We start from the raw sequence: 20,464 nt of genomic DNA on the forward strand, positions 1-20,464 counted from the left end.
GGTTTTTCTCTAGGGCTACGATCCTGTGCAGCTCGTCCTTCTAGCCCAGGCTTCAGAAATCTTTCTAGGTGCTTCAGCCTGCTCTAAGGTCCCGGGGTCCTGGGGACTGGCTCTGACCCCCGTGCCCTTGCCCCACAATGGGAGAAGGATGGGCGGATGCCATCGCCTGGGGCCCCGCTCCTGCCAGGCAGCCTCCGCACCTGCGGGCTGTGGAGGATCGGCTGCCAGCATGCCCCGCCCCTGCCCGAGCACAGGGCCATCAGCAGCACCCAGCACGGGGACCGTCCAGCCGCGGCTGGGCACGCCTGCGCTGTGGTCAACGCCCTGAGCAGAGCCCCGCGCACAGGGACCCCAGGGCGCCGCTGCCTCTCCAGGGCAGGACCCGGGATGAGCTCTGCTGGGCTGCAGACCCAACCTTGAGACCCCGGGGCACCTGTCCTAGCCGCCCCCCGCCTTCAGATCTGCCCTTCCAGAAGCGAGGTGCCCACCTCCTGGCATGTGGGCAACAGGGACGGCACGCAGGACCAGAGAGGCGGAGGGACGTCCGAGTGCGGACCCCAGCAGGTGCACCCCGGGTCCCAGAGCCAACAAGCGGTGGTGCCAGGTGGCCCCTGTGCTCAGAAAGTGGTGCCACTTCACGGGGGCCCGAGCACAGGTGCCACCAGCCAGCAGGGAGCCACCCCGCGATGGGGGCGCGGCCACAGGAAGCCAGGCGGTGAGCTCGGGGCTCCAGACACGCCCGGAGCGCAGCTGCTTGCGGGGGCTCCGGAACGGCAGGCCCCTGGGGCCCAGAGTGCATTAGTGGTGCCGGGCGATGCGCTGGGGCCGGGCGAGCTGCTAATGGGTGCGGGACTTCCGTCTGGAGAGAGCTCTGGAACCGGGCGGGAGGCGGGCCCAAGGCCACTGCCGGCTCTCCCTCCAGCCACCGTGCGGTAAGTGGGAGGAAGCTCACGCCACTTCACGAGCCTGAGAACGCACAGGAAGCGACGGAGGGGACAGAGGGCGTGGAGACCGAGCCGGTGCCCAGTCAGCAGCCCCGCTGGGACCCTGAGCAGAACCTCGGCCTTAAGGGGACCAGGGCAGAGTCAGGGGTCAGGGTCTCTCCAAGCCACCTGGGCCTGGGGGCTCTGGAGGAGGCCGCGCTCGGGGAAGAGGGGCTTGTGCCCAGAGGGCAGCCCGAGGGGAGGGGCAGAGGTCCCAGAGGGTGCGGGCTGTGCAGGGTCCTCAGCTCCACGGCCACCATTGGGCCGTCCTGAGATCCAGGCCCCAGCTCCAGGCCCCTCGGCACCCATGCCAAGGTGGCAGGTGAGGACGGCCGGCAGCCGCACCCAGGTCACTCTCAGACACCTGCCCGCCCCAAGCCGCCTACTGCGCTGCGGCCACCACCTGGCAGCTCCTGAGAGAGAAGCCCGGCAGGCAGAGCCTGGGGGACAAGAGCCGGAAGCTGGGCCGCTGGGCCCACGTGCAGCTGGGGGCTCCGCGCCATCCTTGGCCTCTGCCCGGGGTTCCTGTGAAGTGGGGGCAGGGGCTGGCACAGGACCCACCTCCCAGCCAGCAAGGCAAATGACCACCACCACGCAAACTGGGCAGCGGGGGCACCCACCTCAGCACCCCATGAGCCCGGAGGAGCCGCGGCCAGCACGGGCCCCACGTGTGGGGGCTGAGGACAGTGAGCCCTCCCCGGACCTGGAGACCCCTCCCACTCGGACACCAGGACACCCACACCTGGACGCCAGGACACCCAAACCTGGACGCCAGGACACCCATGCCTGGACACCAGGACACCCACGCCTGGACAGCAGGACACCCACACCTGAACACACACACCTGGACACCAAGACACCCACACCTGGACACCAGGACACCTGGACACCAGGACACCCACACCTGGACACCAGGACACCTACGCCTGGACACACACACCTGGACACCAGGACACCCACGCCTGGACACCAGGACACCCACGCCTGGATACCAGGACACCTACACCAGGACACCCACACCTGGACACCAGGACACCCACACCTGGACACCAGGACACCCACACACCCACGCCTGGACACCAAGACACCTATGCCTGGACACCAGGATACCTACACCTGGACCCCAGGACACCTACACCTGGACACCCACACCTGGACACCAGGACACCCACGCCTGAACACCAGACACCCACGCCTGGACACTAGGACACCTACACCTGGACACCAGGACACCCACACCTGGACACCAGGACACCTACACCAGGACACGCACACCTGGACACCAGGACACCTACACCTGGACACCAGGACACCTACACCAGGACACGCACACCAGGACACCTACACCAGGACACCCGTCCTGCTCAGACAGGCCAGTCAAGGCCGAGTGGAGCCAGCAGGCCTAGGAGTGAGGGCTCAGCCCCAGGGACGCGAGTCACCCGCCATCCCAGCCCGACTTGCGGGCACTGGGTCCTGGAGGTGCTGGGCAGCCTGGCTCTGCCCCCCGCCCGCCACAAGGTCGCCAGCAGCTGGGGTGGCTTCTGCCTGCACCCCCGCAATGCCGAACGCGGTCCCAGCCCCTCGACGTGGGCCTCTGCTCCACCCGTCCCTGTCCTCTCCAGAACTGCCCCCGGATCAGGGACGTGCTAACCCAGGACAGAGGTCCAGAGTCCCACCAGCCCAGGAGGGGTCTTCTGAGCGCTGCACAGGGGCTGGAGCCTGTGAGCGTCACTGACCCATGACCCTGGTGGCCACCTGCAAGCTCTGACCTGCCCTGGAGGTGCCCAGGTTTGCCGCCCCGTCCACAGGACAACGGTGCTGGCCACAGAGAGCAGCAGAGGCGGCACAGCTGGGCATGTGCTCCGGCTGGGTCCCGACGTCACCAGAGGGCCAACCAGAGCCAGCCTCCGGAGAGGACAGGCTCGGACAGCAGGGCCGGCCCCAGCCTCCACCCTGGAAGAGCCTCCCGCGCGGGCGCCAGGCGCCGGGCCCACCTTTCTTGGCCGTCTCCATCTCCTCCTCGGTCCAGCGAGAGCTCTCGTTCATCTCCAGGGAAGCTGCGGAGGAAGGAGAGGCCGTCGGCAGGCGCCGGGGAGGCCCTCCCCGCCTGCTGAGGGCAGGGGCCTCGATGGTCACCTTGCTTCTCCGACCCTCACAGAGAGGCTGCCCCTCTCCAGCTGGTGCCCCCGGTGGTGCCCGACTCTCGGGCTGTACGCCAGGCAGGCACTGCACTGAGCAGAGCCACGGGCCTCCACTCGCAGCCTCCACTCAGCCCGCCAGGCTGGGAGGACGGCAACCACCCCCTTCAGAGACAGGGAAGCTGAAGCGGCCCGGGCTGTGCCGGCCGTCCCTGCCCGCACTCTGCTGGAACCGGGAGGCCCTGGGGATGGCATGAGGCAGGGGGGACAGGTGGGCCTTGGGGGGCAGCTCCCAGGTCCCGCCTCAGGAGGCCCGAGCCTCACCAGCCGGGACTTTGCAAGTGCCCGCAGATGATCCTAGGTCCCTGCAGACCCACCCCAGCTCCAGGACTCCTGTCCCGGAGGGGGATACACTCTCCCTGGCTGTCCCAGGACAAGACTGGGCCCCTGGCGTCACTGAGAAGGGACCTGCTGGCCTTGGGCTGTGGCAGAGGTGGCTGCTTCTGTCATGGCCCGTTTCTGAGCCTCCCCCTGCCTTCCTGGGACGTGAGACCAGCCCATCCCCTCAGCTTGCCCCGCAGACTCAGCACCTGGAACAGAGCCTTGCCCAAGGGCTGGCGGAGCGGAGGCCAGGCCTGCAGGCAGGAAACACGAGAGACCTCGAGCTGCAGAGGCCACCGCGGCCTCCCGGCCCTGCTGCCGTGGCCCAGCTGCCTGCCTGTGGGGGGCCCGGGCATGGGGAGGACTGTCCAGAGACCAAGTGTTGGTGAGCCTCCGCCACAGGCCTCCGTACGCCACCACCAAGGGGCAGCTGGCAACCACCTACGGCTGGCGTGGTTGAGCTCAGATGCCAACCACCTCTGCGACTTCACCCAGGCTGAGCCCCGAGCTGCCCGGGGAAAGGTCGGTCCCGGCCACCCTTCCCGGGACCGCACGAGAGCCCTGGCAGTGCAGACCAGGTGGAGTCCGGAAGTGAAGCCTGCCTGCATCCGCCCGCCCGGGGAAGGAGCCCTGGGACAGAGGCCGGGCTGCGCCTGGTCCCCACAGGGCCAGCCAAACACCAGATGGAGCAGGACAGACACACATCTGCTGCCCCTGTGGCTGGACTTGGGAACGGCAGCCTGTGCCTGCGCCCGCTGCCTTTTGTGGGCAGTGAGGACGAGCTCTTCCTGGGCGGGAGGAGAAACCAAGGCCCAGGAGGTGGAGGCAGGGGCCCAGAGGCCTGCCAGGCAGAGGGCGGGGTGTGGACGGTCAAGCCCAGGTCCTCCCGAAAGGGGCGGCTGCTTCTCCCTTTTCCACTGCTGCTGTGGACGTGCGGCCGCACGAGGCCAGAACTGAGGTAGCCACCATGGAGTTTGAGCCCGCTGGACTGCTACCCACCACGTCCCGACTCAGGTCAGACAGTGGACACCCAAGCTCCCACACCCAGCAGGCTCTGTGCCCTTCCCACGTATCGCTCCTCTTGTCCTCTCACCCCAGGGAGACAGGCAGCCACGGTGATTCCTCTGTGTATGGAGGACACTGAGGCACAGAGAGGTTTAGGAAGTCGCCCCAGGTCACACAGCAAGTGCAGTGGCTATCACTGGGACTTGAACTCCAACCACCAGGAATAAGCCCCTGTCTGCAGGCCATTAAAAATTCCATGCATGGGGCCTCCCCCTCCCTGCCCCCGCCTACCCGCTCACCCAGCTCGGCGCTCTGTTGAGGGGTCGCAGCCTCCTCGTGGCTGGCCTCGTTGGCCATGGAGCGCGTGATGCGGCCTTTGCGGCGGCCCTGGCTGTTGGCAGTTTTGCGGCCTTTGGAGGCCACGGCCTCCTTCTCATCGTTGTCCTCCCCAGAAGTATCCTCGGTCTTCTCCCTAAAGGCCAGCAGGGGACACAGGAGTGGCTTGGGAACAGGGAACCACAAGGCAGCTGGAGACCTCGCCTTTTCCTGTGGCGGCTCACCAAAGGGAGTGCAGGGGAGACACCGTGGGGGGCTGGCCAGCGGCTACCACCAGGACCCCCGCTCCCCACGGGAGGGCAAGGCAGGCACAGCACGCCACCTGCGCTCAGGAGCGAGGGGCGCTGGGTTGTGCCAGCAGGCAGGCAGGGCCCAGGACCTGCGGCCTGGCACGGTGTCCACTGGGGCACTGAGAGGCACGCACCAGGAGGGACAGTGCCCAGCCTCGCACGCCTGGGCTGAGGAGCCGGGAGCACGAGAAACACCCTGGTCATGGTGGGCGCGGCGGACCCTCCCAGGGCCCTGGCTGAGTGCGCAGGCTGGGCAGCCTTACTTGGCCAGCTCCTCCCGGTCCTGGTCCAGGTCGGGCTTCTCCTCCTCCTTCTCCGCCTCCTTCTCCTTCTCCTTCTCCTCCTTCTCCTCCTGGCCGCCCCGAGGCATCTGCTGCTGCTGCTGCTGCTGCTGCTGCTGCTGCTGCTGCCGGCGGGGGGGAGGGGGCGGGCGTGAGGCGGGTGCTCCCTGCACCTGGGCCCAGCTGCTGGGGAGGGCGCGGAGACAGCCAGCGGGGCTGGGGGCACGAGGCCCACACCTGGGCTCCCAAGGGAGCGGGGGAGGCGCCAGCGCCACGGGGGTCCTGACCTCCCAGTGCCCTGCTTTCCCGCGGCGAGTGCGCGGCCACCTTGAGCAGGACGGGAGGGGAACCAGAGGAGCCCGGGCTCTCAGTGGGCATCTGGCGTGGGTGCCAAGTGGGGCACACGCAGCCACGCCTGGGGGAGGCACCATGGCCAGCGTCTGGCAGGACCGGGCCACACTTGGTGCCCGGCCTGCCAAGGAAGCTCAGGCCTCCACCGGAGGCCAGGGAGCCCCAGGCCTGTGGGAAGGGGCAGCCGCGGTGCCTGGCCACTCTGTCTGGCTGCTGCGCTGGCCTCCAGGGGTCAGGAACAGCCCACCCCACAGGCGGATCAGAGGCCTGGAGAACCTGCCTCCTCAGGGCCCGCGGTCACCTTGGGCCCCCCAGGCAGGAAGTCCGTGCCCCCACCGCCTTTCTCCAAAGCCCACGCGACTCCCCTCAGCCACCTGAGGCCACCCTCCCCGCCGGGAGCCAGTGGAATAGAAAAGGGCAGCGAGGGGCCGTCACATCCGGCTGCAACCAGGAGCTGGGACACTGCTCTTCCCGCCAGGGAGGGGCAGCACAGGGGCATGGGTGGACGCTGGGCACCCAGCAGGGGCTCTGCCCACTCGGAACCTCCTGGGGCCTCCCCTGCAGACCCCCGTGGCCACCGGCCACCAACTCCTCCCGGGCCACCAGGTGTCCTTCAGCCAGCACCCAGGCGCCCGGCAGGCAGGGCCTCTCCTGCGGCTGACCGCAGGCGGGAGCCAGGACAGCAGTCGCCGGTTGCTCCAACAGTGTCCCCTGACCAACGCGCCTGAGGCAGGCAGAGCGGGTGAGCAGGCCCAGAACGGGGCAGCCGGCGAGGCCGACTCGGGGGCTCACCTCCGCTGGTCAGACCTCCCTGGACACTGCACCCAACAGCCGCAGCCCTGGATCCCGTCACAGGGGGCCTGGTGACGCCAAGGCCACCGCAGCTGTGCCTGCCGAGCGCTGCCCTCCCAGCCTGCGGTCTCCCTCCGGAAGCTTCTCCCTCTGTCCCTCCCAGGAGGGGCAGTGGCCACAAGGCCTCCTCCAGGCTGCTGTCCCCTGGGCCTGCCTCGTGAGGCGCACTGACCCCTCAGGGCCTCACCATGGACCCGATGCAAGCTGGTGTCCACGGCCCGCTGGCCAGGCAGGCCGACTTGGAGGGCCACGGGGAGGTGCCCGCTGGGGTCCTGACCTCGGCCTCCGTGTGCTCTGTACGGACGGCTGCCCTGCCAGGTCCTGAGACTCGCTGGTAACGTGGCCAGGGCCTCACACGCCCACCCGGCACCTGCCTGACGGGACCACCACCCGACAGCCCGGGCCGGCGGGCAGGACGGCTGCCCCTGTGCACTCGGAGGCACTGGCAGGAGGACCCAGAGTGGGGAGAGGTGGTGGCCCGGCGGGCAGGGCAAGGGGCCCGCTGTCCCCCGCCCGGCTGGGTCTCAGCTGGCCACCCCTGGCCAGGACCCGTGGCATCCCTGTGACTGCTCTCTCCGCTGGCCCTGCCAGGCCTGCCCGTGGCCGCCCTGCCCTCCTGGGCACACCACTCGCTGCTCACGGCTGACAGGGCTCCTCCTCGTCAGCCCGTTTCACAGAAAAGGACAGAGGCGTGGGGAGGGCCGGGGCTCACACCCCGGCCTGTGTCCTGCCCCCAGCCCCGGGGTCCCCAAAGCTGTCCCGCAAGCCCCGGGCCTGTGTCCTGCCCCCAGCCCCGGTGTCCCCAAAGCTGTCCCGCGAGCCCCGGGCCTGTGTCCTGCCCCCAGCCCCGGTGTCCCCAAAGCTGTCCCGCGAGCCCCGGGCCTGTGTCCTGCCCCCAGCCCCGGTGTCCCCAAAGCTGTCCCGCGAGCCCCGGGCCTGTGTCCTGCCCCCAGCCCCGGTGTCCCCAAAGCTGTCCCGCGAGCCCCGGGCCTGTGTCCTGCCCCCAGCCCCGGTGTCCCCAAAGCTGTCCCGCGAGCCCCGGGCCTGTGTCCTGCCCCCAGCCCCGGTGTCCCCAAAGCTGTCCCGCGAGCCCCGGGCCTGTGTCCTGCCCCCAGCCCCAGTGTCCCCAAAGCTGTCCCGCGAGCAGCCAGAAGTGCCACTCGGCACCAGGACCCAGTCTCGTTCCGCCCGCCCCTCAGGAGGCTGCCAGGCGCCAGGCCTCGCCACTGCCTTCTCCCTGCCAGGTCAGCACGGGCAGGGGCTCAGCAAGACCGGCACCCTGAGCAGGGCACATCTTGTGGCTGCAGACGACGGGGAGAGTGGCCGTGTCCCCGGGGGCAGTGACCGTGGGTCATGGAGCCTGGAGTTCCCCCACCACCGCCGCAGGGTGGCTCCACCTGCCCCTGAGGGACCCAAGGCAGGAGGCCCCTCACAGCTTCATGGGGGCCTGAGGGGGCTCGCTGGCTCCGCCCCCAGGCCTGAGGCCCCGCCCCAGGGGCCACAGACCTGCCCTGCTGGACTCGGGCTCCAGAGGCCTGGAGGTCTGCACAGTCTGCTGCCCGCCACACCTGTGCCAAGAGCGTCAGCAGCGCCCACGGGTCCCGGGCGTCCGTGTTCGGACAACTCCCAGGCCATTCCAAGGGCACCCACTCTGGGAGTTGGGACCAGTCCAGGACTGGCCTGTTCCCTAGACGGCCGGGTGGTGAGACCCTCTGCGTGGCGGCCGCCCGGGCCCCGCAGCACCTGCTTAGCTCTGCCAGCCAGCGTCCCAAGCTGGTCCCCAGCAAAAGGGCGTGTCACTATGTGACAAGAGAGCTCAGTTCAAACCCGCTGCACCAGCCCCACGCGAGCCCCGGTCTCAGGGAGACTCCTGACCTGGGGGCTCGGGGCCGAGGCGCTTCTCCAACATCGCCGGGGGTGACGCCCAGGAGGCCTCTCGCCCAGCCTAAGTGACCCTGGGACTCCACGCTCACGGCGGGCGCTAGCCTGCTTTCCAGTCGTGCAATTGGCCAGGCTGACCGTGGGCTCTGTGCCCAGGGCTGTCGGAAATGTCCTCCCAAACCACAGCACAGGATCCACAGCCAGCCAGCCAGCCCATCGTTCAAATCCCCAAAGGACCCTGCTTCCGGCCAACGGGACCAGGAGCCAGCCTGGCCGACGGACACGGGGCGAGGCTGCCGCCTCCTCAGCTCACTTTGAGTCTTCGGTCCTCCCAGAGCCCTGGTATCACCCGCTTTATAGGAGAACACAAAGGCGCAGAGGGGCCGAGCAAGCGGCCCAAGGTCACAGAGCAGTCCTCAGCCGGGTCGTCCAGTCGGGCGCTCAGCCTCGGGCCTGGCCTGCGGACTGCGGCTCCTCCCTCGCCACTGAAGCCAAGGGCCACCATGAGCTGCTCATTCCCTCCCAAAGCTGACCAGGAGGATTGACAGGACAGGACAGTGGAGGCTCCCACCTGCCAGGACAGGAAGGGGCTCCAGAACAGGCGCCTCTGGGCCAGTCTAGGGCTCAGGTGACGCAGGATAAGAGGGGCGTCCGGGGAGGGTCCTGGGAGCCAGAGGCACGGCAGCTGGCGGCCCACCGTGCTCGCCAAGGGCCTCGCTGGCTCAGGGCGGGAGCCTGGGGCCGGGGGTTCAGCGGTGGGGCGGTGGGTTCTGGGACCTTGAGGAGGTGTTCTTGAAACGGCTCTGGGCCCGCGGACGCCCTGGCAGAGCGCCTGCTGAGCACGCGGCCCGGGTTCCGCACCCCAACAACAGAGGCATCGGCAGCCCCCAGCCAGACGGAAGGCCTGCTACTCACGCTGAGCCCTGGCTATTCTCGTCCCCGGGTCCCCCTGCCAGCGGCACCGTGCGAGGGGACAGGACGTGGCAGTGGCTGGGCGTACCCTCTGGCCCATCAGGGACGGGAGCGGGGAGGGGCCTGGAGGAACTGCTCCTTCAGCCCCTGGCAGTGGGCACTGCAGCCTGGGCCCCCACCCAGACTCAGCAGCGCCCCTGCAGAGGGAGGCTTTGGGGTCGGCCCAGAGGTGGGGGTGTGGCAGCAGGGCACCACCTTATTTACATATGGGCTGTCTGGGGACAGCCCAGGGCCTCGGGCTAGGCAAGCCAGTACCGCTGAGCCACACCCCAGCCTCAGGCTCCACGTTAGCTCCTCAGTGGGACCCTCCCCTCTGCCCCAATGACATCCAGGTCCCTACCAGGTCCCTACCCGACACCAGGGCACTCTGCCCCGCCTTACCGGTCCCTCAGGGACCCCCTCAGGGCTCACTGCAGGCTCCTGGATGGTGCCACAGTCGCCCTGCCCCGGGGCCTTTGCGCCTGCACCACCTGGGGCTTCCCTGCCTGCTGCTCCTCCCGACTCCGCCTCTCAGCCAGCACCTGGGAGCTGGCCACTTGCTCCTGCAGGCTCACCTCCTGAGGAGGCTCGGGCTCTGCTGCCTTGACCACAGGGAGCCACCTACGCGCAGCTGCATCCACGAGGACTCTGCAGACACCTGAACGGGCCGCCGCCTACAGGGGCCCCGCCGGCTCTGGGCCCCGGGCAAGTGATGCCCAGGACGCCCTGCCTGGCAGCACCCGTGCTCCGTCCCTTCCACCTCGGGCGTGCTCCGTGGAGGACGGGCCCACAGGGGCCAGGTCTCCCCTGTGCTCGGCCTGGCCCACGTGCAGCCAAGCCCTCCAACGTCTCTCGCCCGGCACCCCAGCTGCCCGCTCCATGCCCACGGTCAGACCCCCCGAAGAACAGCCTCCCCTGGGGAAGGCCAGCCTCTCCCCAGCAGTGCTGGGCAGGGAACCAGGGACAACTGTGCACCTCGGCCCCGAAGCTGCACATCCACCAGCCTGCAGCCGGGGCAGCCGGGAGGACAGCACAGCCCCAGGCTAGAGGCCCGTCCGGCCTCGCCCGGACACCCGGGGCCTCCCACAGGAAGCAGGCGCCCTCGCCCTGGCCTGGGCACCGAGGCCTGGCCTGCCCCCAGGTCCCCGCCACCAGCCTTCCAGGGATCTCAGGGACTGAGGGGTGGCCAGGCCCTGGACAGCAACACAACCACAGTGGCCGCCTGCCCCGAGCCGCCTGCCAGGTCACCATGTCCTTGTGCACAGTGCAGGCCCAGGGAGAGCCACAGCAACAGGAACAAGGACAGCCGTGCCTGGGCAGGGGGCTCGCGGGGGCTGGAGGTGGGGCTGGCGAGGAGGGGTCCTGCCCGCTCGCAGAGGGTGGGTGAGGGCGGGCGCAGGCGCCAACAGAGAGAAGGGTGCCCGGGCAGAGGCAGGTGGCCAACGGGACCAGGACGGGCGCTGCAGGGCAGGGTGGTGGCCAGACGGCAGCTGGGGAAGTGGGGCCTCCACCCCCGACTTCCTCCCTGGGCCCAGCAGCCAGGAAGGGCAGGCTAGGACGCCGGGGCCAGCACAGACTCTTCCTGTCCCGGTGTCCCATCTTGTGGGAAGAGAAGGTCCCTCAGAGCTCTGGCCCACCCTGTCCCCCAGCTGGCCCCTCCTCCAGGGCCACACAGCGAGGGAGGGACAGGAACACTCACCCTCAGGGACATGCCACCCTGGCCGCGTGGCTCCATCGCCATGGGAAGGCCTGGGTGGCTGCCCCCGGCCCTGCTGCTGTGGGCCTGCCACCTGGCCTTCCCTCCCTGGGGCTCGCTAGGGCTGTCCAGGGGACACAGCATCCCCGAGCTCCGGCCTCCATGAACCCCCATGAACCTCTGCCATCACCAGCTCTCAAGCTGACCCACGCGGCCTGTGACTCACAGCGGACAGCTGGGCCTGCGAGCCCAGGGGTGGCTACTGGCCCAGGTCCAGCCTGTGAGCTCGCCGGCCTGTCAGGGGCCAGGCTCCTGGTGGGCGTGGGGTTTCCTGGGGCTGGTGGGAGGGGCTCCCCGTGCCTGGGCCTGCAGCTCCCTGGGTCAGGACACCGGGCTTCTGGACGGCACACCCAGGAGTGCCCACGACCAGCCACAACCCTCGCCTGCAGGGCAGAGGATGCCAGGCAGAGCACTGGTGGCCAAGGGCTGGAGGGTCCGAGAGCTGAGCCCAGAGACACCAACGTCCACGCTGCTGGTCATGAGCTTCTGTGACCACTGTCCCCACTCTGGTTCTCAACTGTGGCCACTGTAATGAGAGGGCAGGGCCGGCGGCGGGAGCCCAGCCTGCTGGGAACACCCCCGGACGGGGCTGAGTGATGTGGCGGCGTCCTGCCGCGCAGGCGTGGTCAAGGGCTCGGGCAGCTCTGACACCCGCCAGGCCCATAAACCCTGCTCCGTGAGCCCTGGACACAGGCTCAGCGAGGAACAGAGAGGCCAGAGTCCCCGCAGCAGGGCGTGCTGCCTCCCCTGCCGGCTGTCAGGTCACCGGGGAGCCCCAGGAAGGCTGTTCCAGCTCCAGAGCCCCTCGCGGGCCAGGCTGGGTGAGGCTGCCGCAGTTCTCCACCCACGCCTGCCCCCGCAGGTGACCCTCAGGCCAAGGCTCCCCAGTGGGCGGGGGCTCGGCAGGAACAGGGACCCAGCCCGGCTCTGCTGGGGTTGAGGGGTGAGATTCCGAGGACGGAGAAGTCCAAATGCCAGGAAAGGGCTCAGCCCAGACGTCGCCAGGGGTCACTCCTGCCCCTCAGAGCCAACCACAGCCTCCCAGGTCAACCCTGCCCAGCCAGGGGTGGCAAGGAGGAGGACCCCAGCTCCTGGGCCTGGGTGATAAGCCGGCCAACTCAGGAAGTGTGCTTCCACCAGGTGGTGCCTGGGAAGTGCATGGTGCCCACTGTCCGCACCTGGGAAGTCCCACCTAGTATCCACCTCCTCAGCTCCTTGTCCACACAGTCTGGAATGTGTGGACACAGCTCGGCTGACCTACAATGGACCTGCCTGAAGCACTGCACTCCAATGTTCCTCCAAAGGTGGTGTTTAAAAGTCCTGGTATGCAGCAGGCACTCAATACATGCCCCTGGATGACCACACGCAGCCTGTCAGGGTAGACAGTGTCCCCTGCAGAGGTGAGGCAGAGGCCCATCCAGCAGCATCTGCCATGCCCATGAGTGGAGTGGACACTAGTGGCCTGTCATCAGTGTGACCTGTGGTCACTCAGAAGGGGACAGGCACCGGGACAAGGACCTGGGAGAGAGACGAGGACAGACAGTAGAGGGCAGCCACGCTCTGGGCTCCAGGCTGGCCAAGCACCAGTCAGAAAGACGGAACAGCAGGTCCAGAGCCAGGGCCCGAGGCCCAGCCTGCCCAGGATGCCCATGCCCAGCTGCAGGCCCTGGAAGCACAGGTCCCAGCACTCACAGCACCGGCCACCGGGAGACCGCAGCCTCTGCGCCATCACCCCGGGTGCCCACAAGGGGACCCAGCAAGGGGCGGAGCACCAAGGCTTCTCGACAGGCCGCAGGGCCTGAGGCCACCCTGGGCGGAGGGGAGGCCCAGTCTGCTCTGTGCTCCTGACCAGGCCAGCGGGTGGTGGCGAGGACCGGCTCTGCCTAGTCCAGCAGCAGTCCTGGGGTTTGGGTGTACATCTCCACCCCTGGAGGGCGCAGGCCAGGCCAGCATGCACCAGCTGGTCAGCAGGGCCGCCCTAGGACCCCACCACACAGCGGGACCTGCTCTCCTGTCCGAGAGGCCAGGCAGAGGCAGCTGTCCCTCCCGGGAGCCCAGCCCCAACACCAGCTGAGCAGAGGGTGGACCTCCAGCAGCCGCCGCTCCCGCCCCCCGAGGCTGCTGTGCATGCAGGCAGGAGAAGCCGCGGGGACCCCGGACCCCACTCCAGCCCGACCTGGTCCCCGTCACAGGATCCTGGGGCCAACACTGGGAGCTGGGGACGGGGTTCTACAGCGAGCCTGAGGTGACTGGCACAAACGGTCTGCGCGGCTTTCGCGGTTTGGTCTGGTTTTCTTTTTGGAAGTGACCTAAGATTTAAAACCCGGGCAACTGCACTTAAACCCAGATTTCTAGCTCATCGTCAAAAACTCAGAAGGGGGCTGGGGGTTCGGCTCAGTTGGTAGCGTGCCCGCCCGCAAGCACAGCCCTGGGTTCAGTCCCCAGCTCCGCAAAAAAAGAACCCGGAAGACCAGCCGTTCAGGGCACGTGGCCTCAGAGGGGCTCCAGCTGGCCAGGGCGCAGAGCTCTGGTGAGCCCAGGTCTCGCCCACCTGTGCCTCCCAGGCCAGGGCTGTGGCCGCTCGCTGCTCTGCTCTCCCGTAAAGCAGCAGCTCTGCTTTCCCATCAGAGGTGGACAGAAGAAAGGGGGTCCCCAAGATGGCCCCCATCTCTTCCTTCGTCCGAGGCCCAGGGCGCTGGCCCTCTTCTGCCGGGCGGACTCCCTGCCGTCTGTCCCCCTGTCCCCAGCCTGGGCACTGACTGCTCTGCTCCCCTGGCTCGTGGGCCCTTCCCTGTGCAGCCTGCGGGGCTTCCCCCAGCCCCGTCCTGCTGCGGTCACAGCCTCCTGGGGTCTGCTCAGCCAGCAGAGCCCCTGTGTCCAGTGTGTGGGTGGTCAACATGAAGGACGTTCCCACGGGGAGGGCAGGGCACTGCAGCCCTGGAGCCCCCGAGGACCCTGGGAAGACCCCACCTCAACGATGCCCGCTGCCCTCTTGCTCCTCCAGGTGCATGGTCCTCGGCACGTAGGAGGCGATGGTGCCCCTCGGCAGAGCCCCAGCACACCACCTGGAAGGGCCCCTCCAGAGCCCACCTCAGGGCCCACAAGGCTGGCCAGGGGACCAGGGAGGCTGGTGAGAGAGGAGGCACACCAAGCGCCACACAGGATTTTGCAGACAGGGGCGCTGGAGACGTCTGCAGGGCCCTGACCCCACCGCTCCGCACTGCCCCTCGACGCCACGCTCTGCCCCACCCCTCCCGACCTTCTGCCCCTGTGGTCCACTCTTCGCCACCCCCTGCCGGGCCTCTGGAGCCACACTGCCGGGTCACCGAGTCTTGGTTTCCATGACCGGGCAAGGCAAGTAGGCTGGTCGGTGCGGCTACTGAAACTAGCCGGGGAAACCTGGGCCACAAACCAGATACTGCCGCCTTTAAAGACCCCGAGGACGAGGACAAGGACAAGGGCTCAGTCACGGGCATTTCAGTCCAACGTTCAGAACACAGCCAGGGTGGCTGACCCTCGTCCAGACTCACGTCCTGAATGACACTCGGCTCGGGTGAACGAGAGCAAGGACCTACTCTGTGCCAGGGAGACTCCCACTTGGAAAGGTCACCCTGGATGCCCACGTGGGAAGGGAAGTGGGACTGACCAAAGACACACCTACCCTCCCTCCATCCAAACAACAACTACCCAGAATCCCCTTCAAAGGCGTCACTGAGCCCAAAACCCAGACCGTCACTTATGGACTGTTTTCCAAACCAGCGGCTCTCTCCTTGAACGCAAGGCCCTCGACGCTCCCTACAAAGGGCCAGCTGGCAAAAGCCCAGGCTCTGCACCAGCTGCTGTGGTAACAGGGCTGCGAATGGTCGGGCTGTGTCCCAATAAAACTTTATTCACACACGCAGGTGGCAGGCGGCCACGGCCCCGTCCTCTTGCCAGTCCCTGTCCTACCACGGTCCCCCAGCTTCGCCCTTGGCTGGGACCCCTCAGCAACGGCAGGCCCAAGCACAGGCTGTTTTTTGTCTCAAACATCCACTAAAATAAACACAAAGCTATTCACATGGAGAGGACAGCAAGTCTGCAGACCACCCAGGAGGTCCTGGGAAGCTCGCGCTGGGGAATGTGGCCTTTTAACCACAGGGACCGCGGATCACCCAGCCAGGAGCGGGGAACTTTCCAGGCTGAGAAGCAAGTGACCATTCTTCCTGGACTCTCTTCTCTGCTGCTGGGGACACTTGCTGTAGCCAGCAGGGTGGGCACCCCGAGAGTCTCCCAGACCCTCTGCGTGCAGCCCCCGGCGAGGGTTGGCCGCCTGGCAGCCATGCCCACCTCTCACCTGGCTCTTGCCCCGGCGCCGGTAGCTGCGCCTCACCAGGCTCTTGTAGTTCTCGTTCTTCTTGGTCAGGTAGTAGTAGAGGACACACTCGGCCACCGTCTGCAAGGCAGAGAGGATGCAGGCTCGGAGAGGAGCCCGCCTTCTGGAGACGGGCTGGGCGACCGCGTGCAGGCTGCCCGCCGTCTCTGAAAGGGGCGCTAGGGGTATGCGCTTCACAGGGCCGTCAGGAGGGCCAACTAGGCTACTCGTGGGAGAAGACCGCAGGGTGACGCCAGCCCGGGGAACGGGGGACATGGCTGACAACAGCACCGTGGGCTCAGGCCCGGCTGGCAAGGAGGCCTCCTTTCTCCCACGTTGGCGCCCGAAGCACCTCTTCCCAGCTGCATGCGCGGGGTCCACGTCCCTCCCCAGGTCTGCTCCCGCCCCGCCGTGGTCTCTCCCACGTGGGCCTGCGTCTGATCCCCGACAGGTGCAATACCAGACGCCCTCGGAAAGGCCGCACACCCGGGCAGCAGCCCCCGCAGGCCAGCAATCCTTTCCAAGGGGACACGAGCCCCAGCCCGGGAACCACCTAAGAGGCCAGTCCACAGGCCTGTCGGTGGAGGAAGCTGGACCCGTCGCCCTGAACAAGAGCCCCGCAGGTCAGACACACGCAGCCTGCTCCCCAAGCCCCTGCCATCCCGGCCACAAACGCTGCCCGCAGAGGAGTGCCTCCCTGGCCGAGGCCGTCAGCACACCCGGCCAGGAGCTGTGGGCGCTCGGCTGGACGTGGTGCTGGGCCTTGCCCTGCCAGCCTCCCGGTGGGCACCTCCTGTCCTGACCCTCTGGACCTCTGTCATTCTCATCTGGGGGCCACGGCAGGGTCCACTCTCCCACCTGAGCCTCCCTCCCACCAGGGACTGCGCCACCAGCTCTGGACACGCTGCCCAGCCTCCGCGCCCTGGGACCGGCGCGCTGGAAGGCGGGCTATTTATAGGGCTGCCTCTCCACACTGGTTTTTCCGGCAGGGAGAGCTGCCTCCCCAGAGCGGCCGTCTCCTCCTCGTAGGATTGTCAGCCGTCAGGGCCGTGCTGTCCTTTAAAGTGACTGCCCGGACCCCACACCCAGGGCCCAGGCTCCTGCCACGGCCTGCGAGCCCAGGGCCCCGCCTGTCAGGTGCCCCCAGCCCCAGGAACGTGACCTGGGGGCACTCCAGGCTCAGGCTAGAGAACAAGGTGAGGCTCCAGTGTCAGCACACTTGTCCAAGTGGACGGGGACATGCCAGCCACAAGCCTGGCCTGGCACCTGGGCAGCAGAGAGCTCACAGTGACCACGACTGGGCCTAAAAAGCCAACTCCTGGGCCCCGAGAGGCAGGCGGCCCCTGCCCACGAGGCCCAACCGGGGACGCCAGGCACAGCAGGGCTTCCGGGTCACATCCCCAACTTGTGACAAGGACACTTGCCGCACTCTTGAGGAGCTGGCAGGGAGCTGGGCACGTGGGGCTGCCCGCACGGCTCTCCTGGGTTTCCCACGCGCTCGGCAGCCTGATGCCCCTCCCCGCCCCAGGCCAGGGCGGGGCCTTCACGGCCGCCCCCAGAGGAAGGAGGGGAGGCGGTCTGCGGGCAGCGAGGAGGGCCGGCACTGCGGCTGCCAGCCATGGACAGGACTCACCTTCCTCTCCAGAAACGAAGCGATCAGGCCAAAGTTCTTGGGGTGCTGCATGAATCTGTGGGAAGACAGGGGCCTGTGTCAGGCTGGGCCCAGGGGAACATCCCTGCAGGGCAGCCCGGGAGTGCCCAGGAGCCTGCCATCTCTGCGGCCCAGCGCGGCGGGCACCGCCCCACTCAGAGCAATTAAGCCGGGGGTGTGGGAAGGGCGGGCGGCGGGGTGGGCCCGGGTGCGAGGGCGTTCCTGGGAGTGAGTCATGGCTGCAGTGCCTTTGAAGACGCGTGTTTGTCCTGCTGGAGACGCTTCCAGGAAGACAGGACACGCACGACGCCCGCCGCGGGGCCCCTCTAACGTCTGCCCTGCTCTCTCCCAGCTGGGTCTGGGAGGCTGGGCCTGCCTGGGAGAGGTCACGGCCAGCCAGGCAGCAGGGCTCCTGAGGGAGGCGGAGCAGAGGCCTGTGCCTGCGGGAGGAGGGGCCAGGCCGGCGGCCAAGGAGGCGGCCAGAGTGCACTGGAGGCGGAGGCGGGAGCTGGCGCTGGGCCCCGGGCTTCCTGTGAAGCCAGGAATTACTGGGAAGCGGCTGGGCCAGGGAGCAGGGGACGGTGGGGGTGGGGACGTGGGTCACGGCCTGCTTAGGCCAAAGGGACGCTGGGAGGAGGTGCCAGCCGCAGTGCCAGCATCCCCTCGACCTGCCACCACCCCACAGCTTTCCACAGGGGACATGGCGGTCAGCAAGGCAGGGGCGACAGCCCCCACCAGGGACCAGCAAGTGCCGGCGTTCATCCTGCCTGGCCACCAGGCAGACACTGGAGACTCCGGAACGGCCTCCCGTCCTCCTGGAGGAAGTGGCAAGTGGCTGGCCTCGCCGCTCTGGGCTCTGGCCACCTCAGGCCACTGGCGGAGCCGGGCTGTCTCGGCCATCTCACCCGGGGCACAGTGCCCTTCCCTGCCCACCATGTTGCGTGGGGACCATCCCTCTCCAAGCCCTCCCAGGGATCAAACGCGGGGATCTCCCAGGCCACGGACCCCGCCCCGCCCGCCGAGGCCTGCAGGAGACGGCGCGGGCAGGGCGCCTCCCACTGCCCTCCACATCTGCGACAGCCCACGCGGGGTCCAGGGGTGCCCGGGGCCCTGCTCTGCGCTGCTCGGGCAGCACTGGCTATGGGGCGCCCTGGGCACCGGGAGGAGGGGAGCGTCCCCGCAGACCCTGTACATGTCAGGCACGGAGCGCCCTGGAGCTCGGCCGGCGCGGGTCCAGGACGCTCCCCTGGGCCCCGGGAAGACTGCATCGCCGCGGCTGCACGGAGGCCGTGTGCCTCCACACAGAGCCTCGGAGCCCGAGCACCTTGAGGCCTCGGAGTGACACCGCGTGCCATGAGGACCCGCCGCGGCTGCTTCCCAACAAGCGGAGCCGGCAGCAGACACCTGCCCCCAACTCCAGCTCCTGAACCAACGGGGTGTGGGACTGCCAGGCCTGCAGAGCGCCTGACATCCCGGGAGGAGAGGCCACAGGAGACCCCAAGCCTTCGTAAGAAGAGTCAGACCCACCAGGCGGAGCCGCCGCGACCCTGGGCCTCGGCCCTCCCTAGCGGAGGGCGTACAGTACGTCCAACACGGGGCCTGACCTGACAATAGGGCGCTCACGCCCACCGAGACCCAGATGCCAGCCCCGGGGGAAGGGCTGTCTCCGTGCCCGAGCAGGGAGGCCCCTGCCCACCGCAGGCCCGCCCCCGAGTGCTGCCCCTCTCCCAGATGGCCCTGGCACGTGAGGCCACCACACCACCCTCTAGCTGGCTGGGTTTTCACTAGCTCACAGTCCAAGGCTGTTCTTTTCAGTACCAGGGATGGAACCCAGGGGTGCTCTGTCACTGAGCCACATCCCGGCTCTTATCTCGTATTTTGAGACAGGGTCTTGCTAAGTTGCTGAGGCTGGACTCTAACTTGCAATCCTCCTGCCTCAGCCTCCCAAGCCGCTGGGATTAAAGGTGTGCGCCAATGCTCCTGGCCATGAAATGCCGTCCTAAACAATGCTTTCCACCCAAGATCCTCTGGACAGCTGTGCTGGTCCTGCATCCTGGAGTCTGCACTGGCTGACCTGCCCGCACCTTGCCACTGACCCACAGCTGGTCCATCCCACGGGGTCTCTGAAAAGGGCTGACGCAGCATAGTCCGTGGGCCCTGGCCCTGGCAGGCACTGCTCCAGGCTCGGGCCCGAGGCCGCAGGCAGGCGTCCTCCCTGCCTGCCCTCCTGGCCGGCACGCAGGTCTGTGTGCGCCCCACGCTCCCAGTCCCGCTCCCGGGGCCCGGGTTCCTCCGGCGGAGGGCCCGCTTTCATGGCCACCCCACGGAGGCTCGCCAGCGCCGGACTGACACCCACCATCCCTTCTAGGACCTGGGCAGGAAGAGAGGGTCTGCTGTGCTGGACGTCACACCCCAGGTCCTCACCATGGACATGGTCCACCCGGAACCAAATCCTGGGTGTTCGGGGGGCTCTGGGGTCTTCATCGGGGCGCTCCCCACTCATCTCCCCTACTTAGGACCCCCCAGCCTCACCGCTGCACCCGCCACTCGAGCTTCCCACAGCCGCCTGGCTCCAGCACCCCCAACCTCCCCACGGGGGCCGGGGGTGAATCTGGCCTTCACCGTGGGCAAGCTGCGTGGCCGCTGTTCAGACCTCCGAGCCTCCATTTCTTCGCTGTGTAAAGGGGCTGGCGTGGTCAGATTGTAACGAGGGAGGGACGGGGCAGGGCCAAGGCCCAGAGGACACCCGCAGCACCGGGGATCGAGGCCCCGCTCGAGGCAGCCCGTCCAACCACACCGGAAGGCCGGGCAGGCTCCGCCTCCCACACCTGCCCGTGCTCCCCACAGCCGTGCTCCCCACAGCCGTCCACGCGTTTCGCTGGACCCGGCTCAACAGCGCCTCCCAAAGCTCAGGCCCGTCGGGCACCCGAACATGACCCTGTTTGGACTTTTCTGCGATGGAGGCGGCGGGCAGAGGGCCTGCGGGACCTCGCGGTGGGGATCCCAGGTCTGGTCCCAGGCCCCCGCGGGCCGGGCGGGAGGACTCACTTCTCGCGGAAGGTCTCCTTCTCCTGCTCGCTCCACATGTTGGTGACCTGGCGGTCCCGGTACACCTTCATGGGGTCGTCCATGAGCCCGTTCATGTTGATGAACCGGATGCGCTGCTGGTCCGCGTCGAACAGCATGGGCGGGACCACGGCCAGCTGGCGCATCTGCTTCTCCAGGTTCTGCAGCGACAGGGGCAGAGCGACCGTCGG

General features: G+C 68.2%; 1 protein-coding gene across 21 annotated transcripts in view; it reads right to left on the bottom strand.

Annotated features, from left to right (window-relative positions):
- The window catches only part of Ncor2 (nuclear receptor corepressor 2), a 137,257-nt gene that overhangs the window by 43,770 nt on the left and 73,023 nt on the right, over nt 1-20,464 (bottom strand). For 18 of the 21 annotated variants that reach the window (XM_047562872.1, XM_047562874.1, XM_047562877.1 and 15 more), the window contains exons 12-17: nt 20,256-20,434; nt 17,190-17,244; nt 15,539-15,637; nt 5,397-5,539; nt 4,807-4,979; nt 2,978-3,040 (exon numbers count right to left, since the gene is read on the bottom strand). In XM_047562872.1, coding sequence (XP_047418828.1) covers nt 2,978-3,040; nt 4,807-4,979; nt 5,397-5,539; nt 15,539-15,637; nt 17,190-17,244; nt 20,256-20,434 — 712 coding nt within the window. The remainder of the gene's footprint in view (nt 1-2,977; nt 3,041-4,806; nt 4,980-5,396; nt 5,540-15,538; nt 15,638-17,189; nt 17,245-20,255; nt 20,435-20,464) is intronic. The other 3 variants (XM_047562879.1, XM_047562878.1, XM_047562875.1) reach the window with 3 other exon arrangements.

The sequence above is a fragment of the Sciurus carolinensis genome, chromosome 8, assembly GCF_902686445.1.
Source record: "Sciurus carolinensis chromosome 8, mSciCar1.2, whole genome shotgun sequence".
NCBI lineage: Eukaryota > Metazoa > Chordata > Mammalia > Rodentia > Sciuridae > Sciurus > Sciurus carolinensis.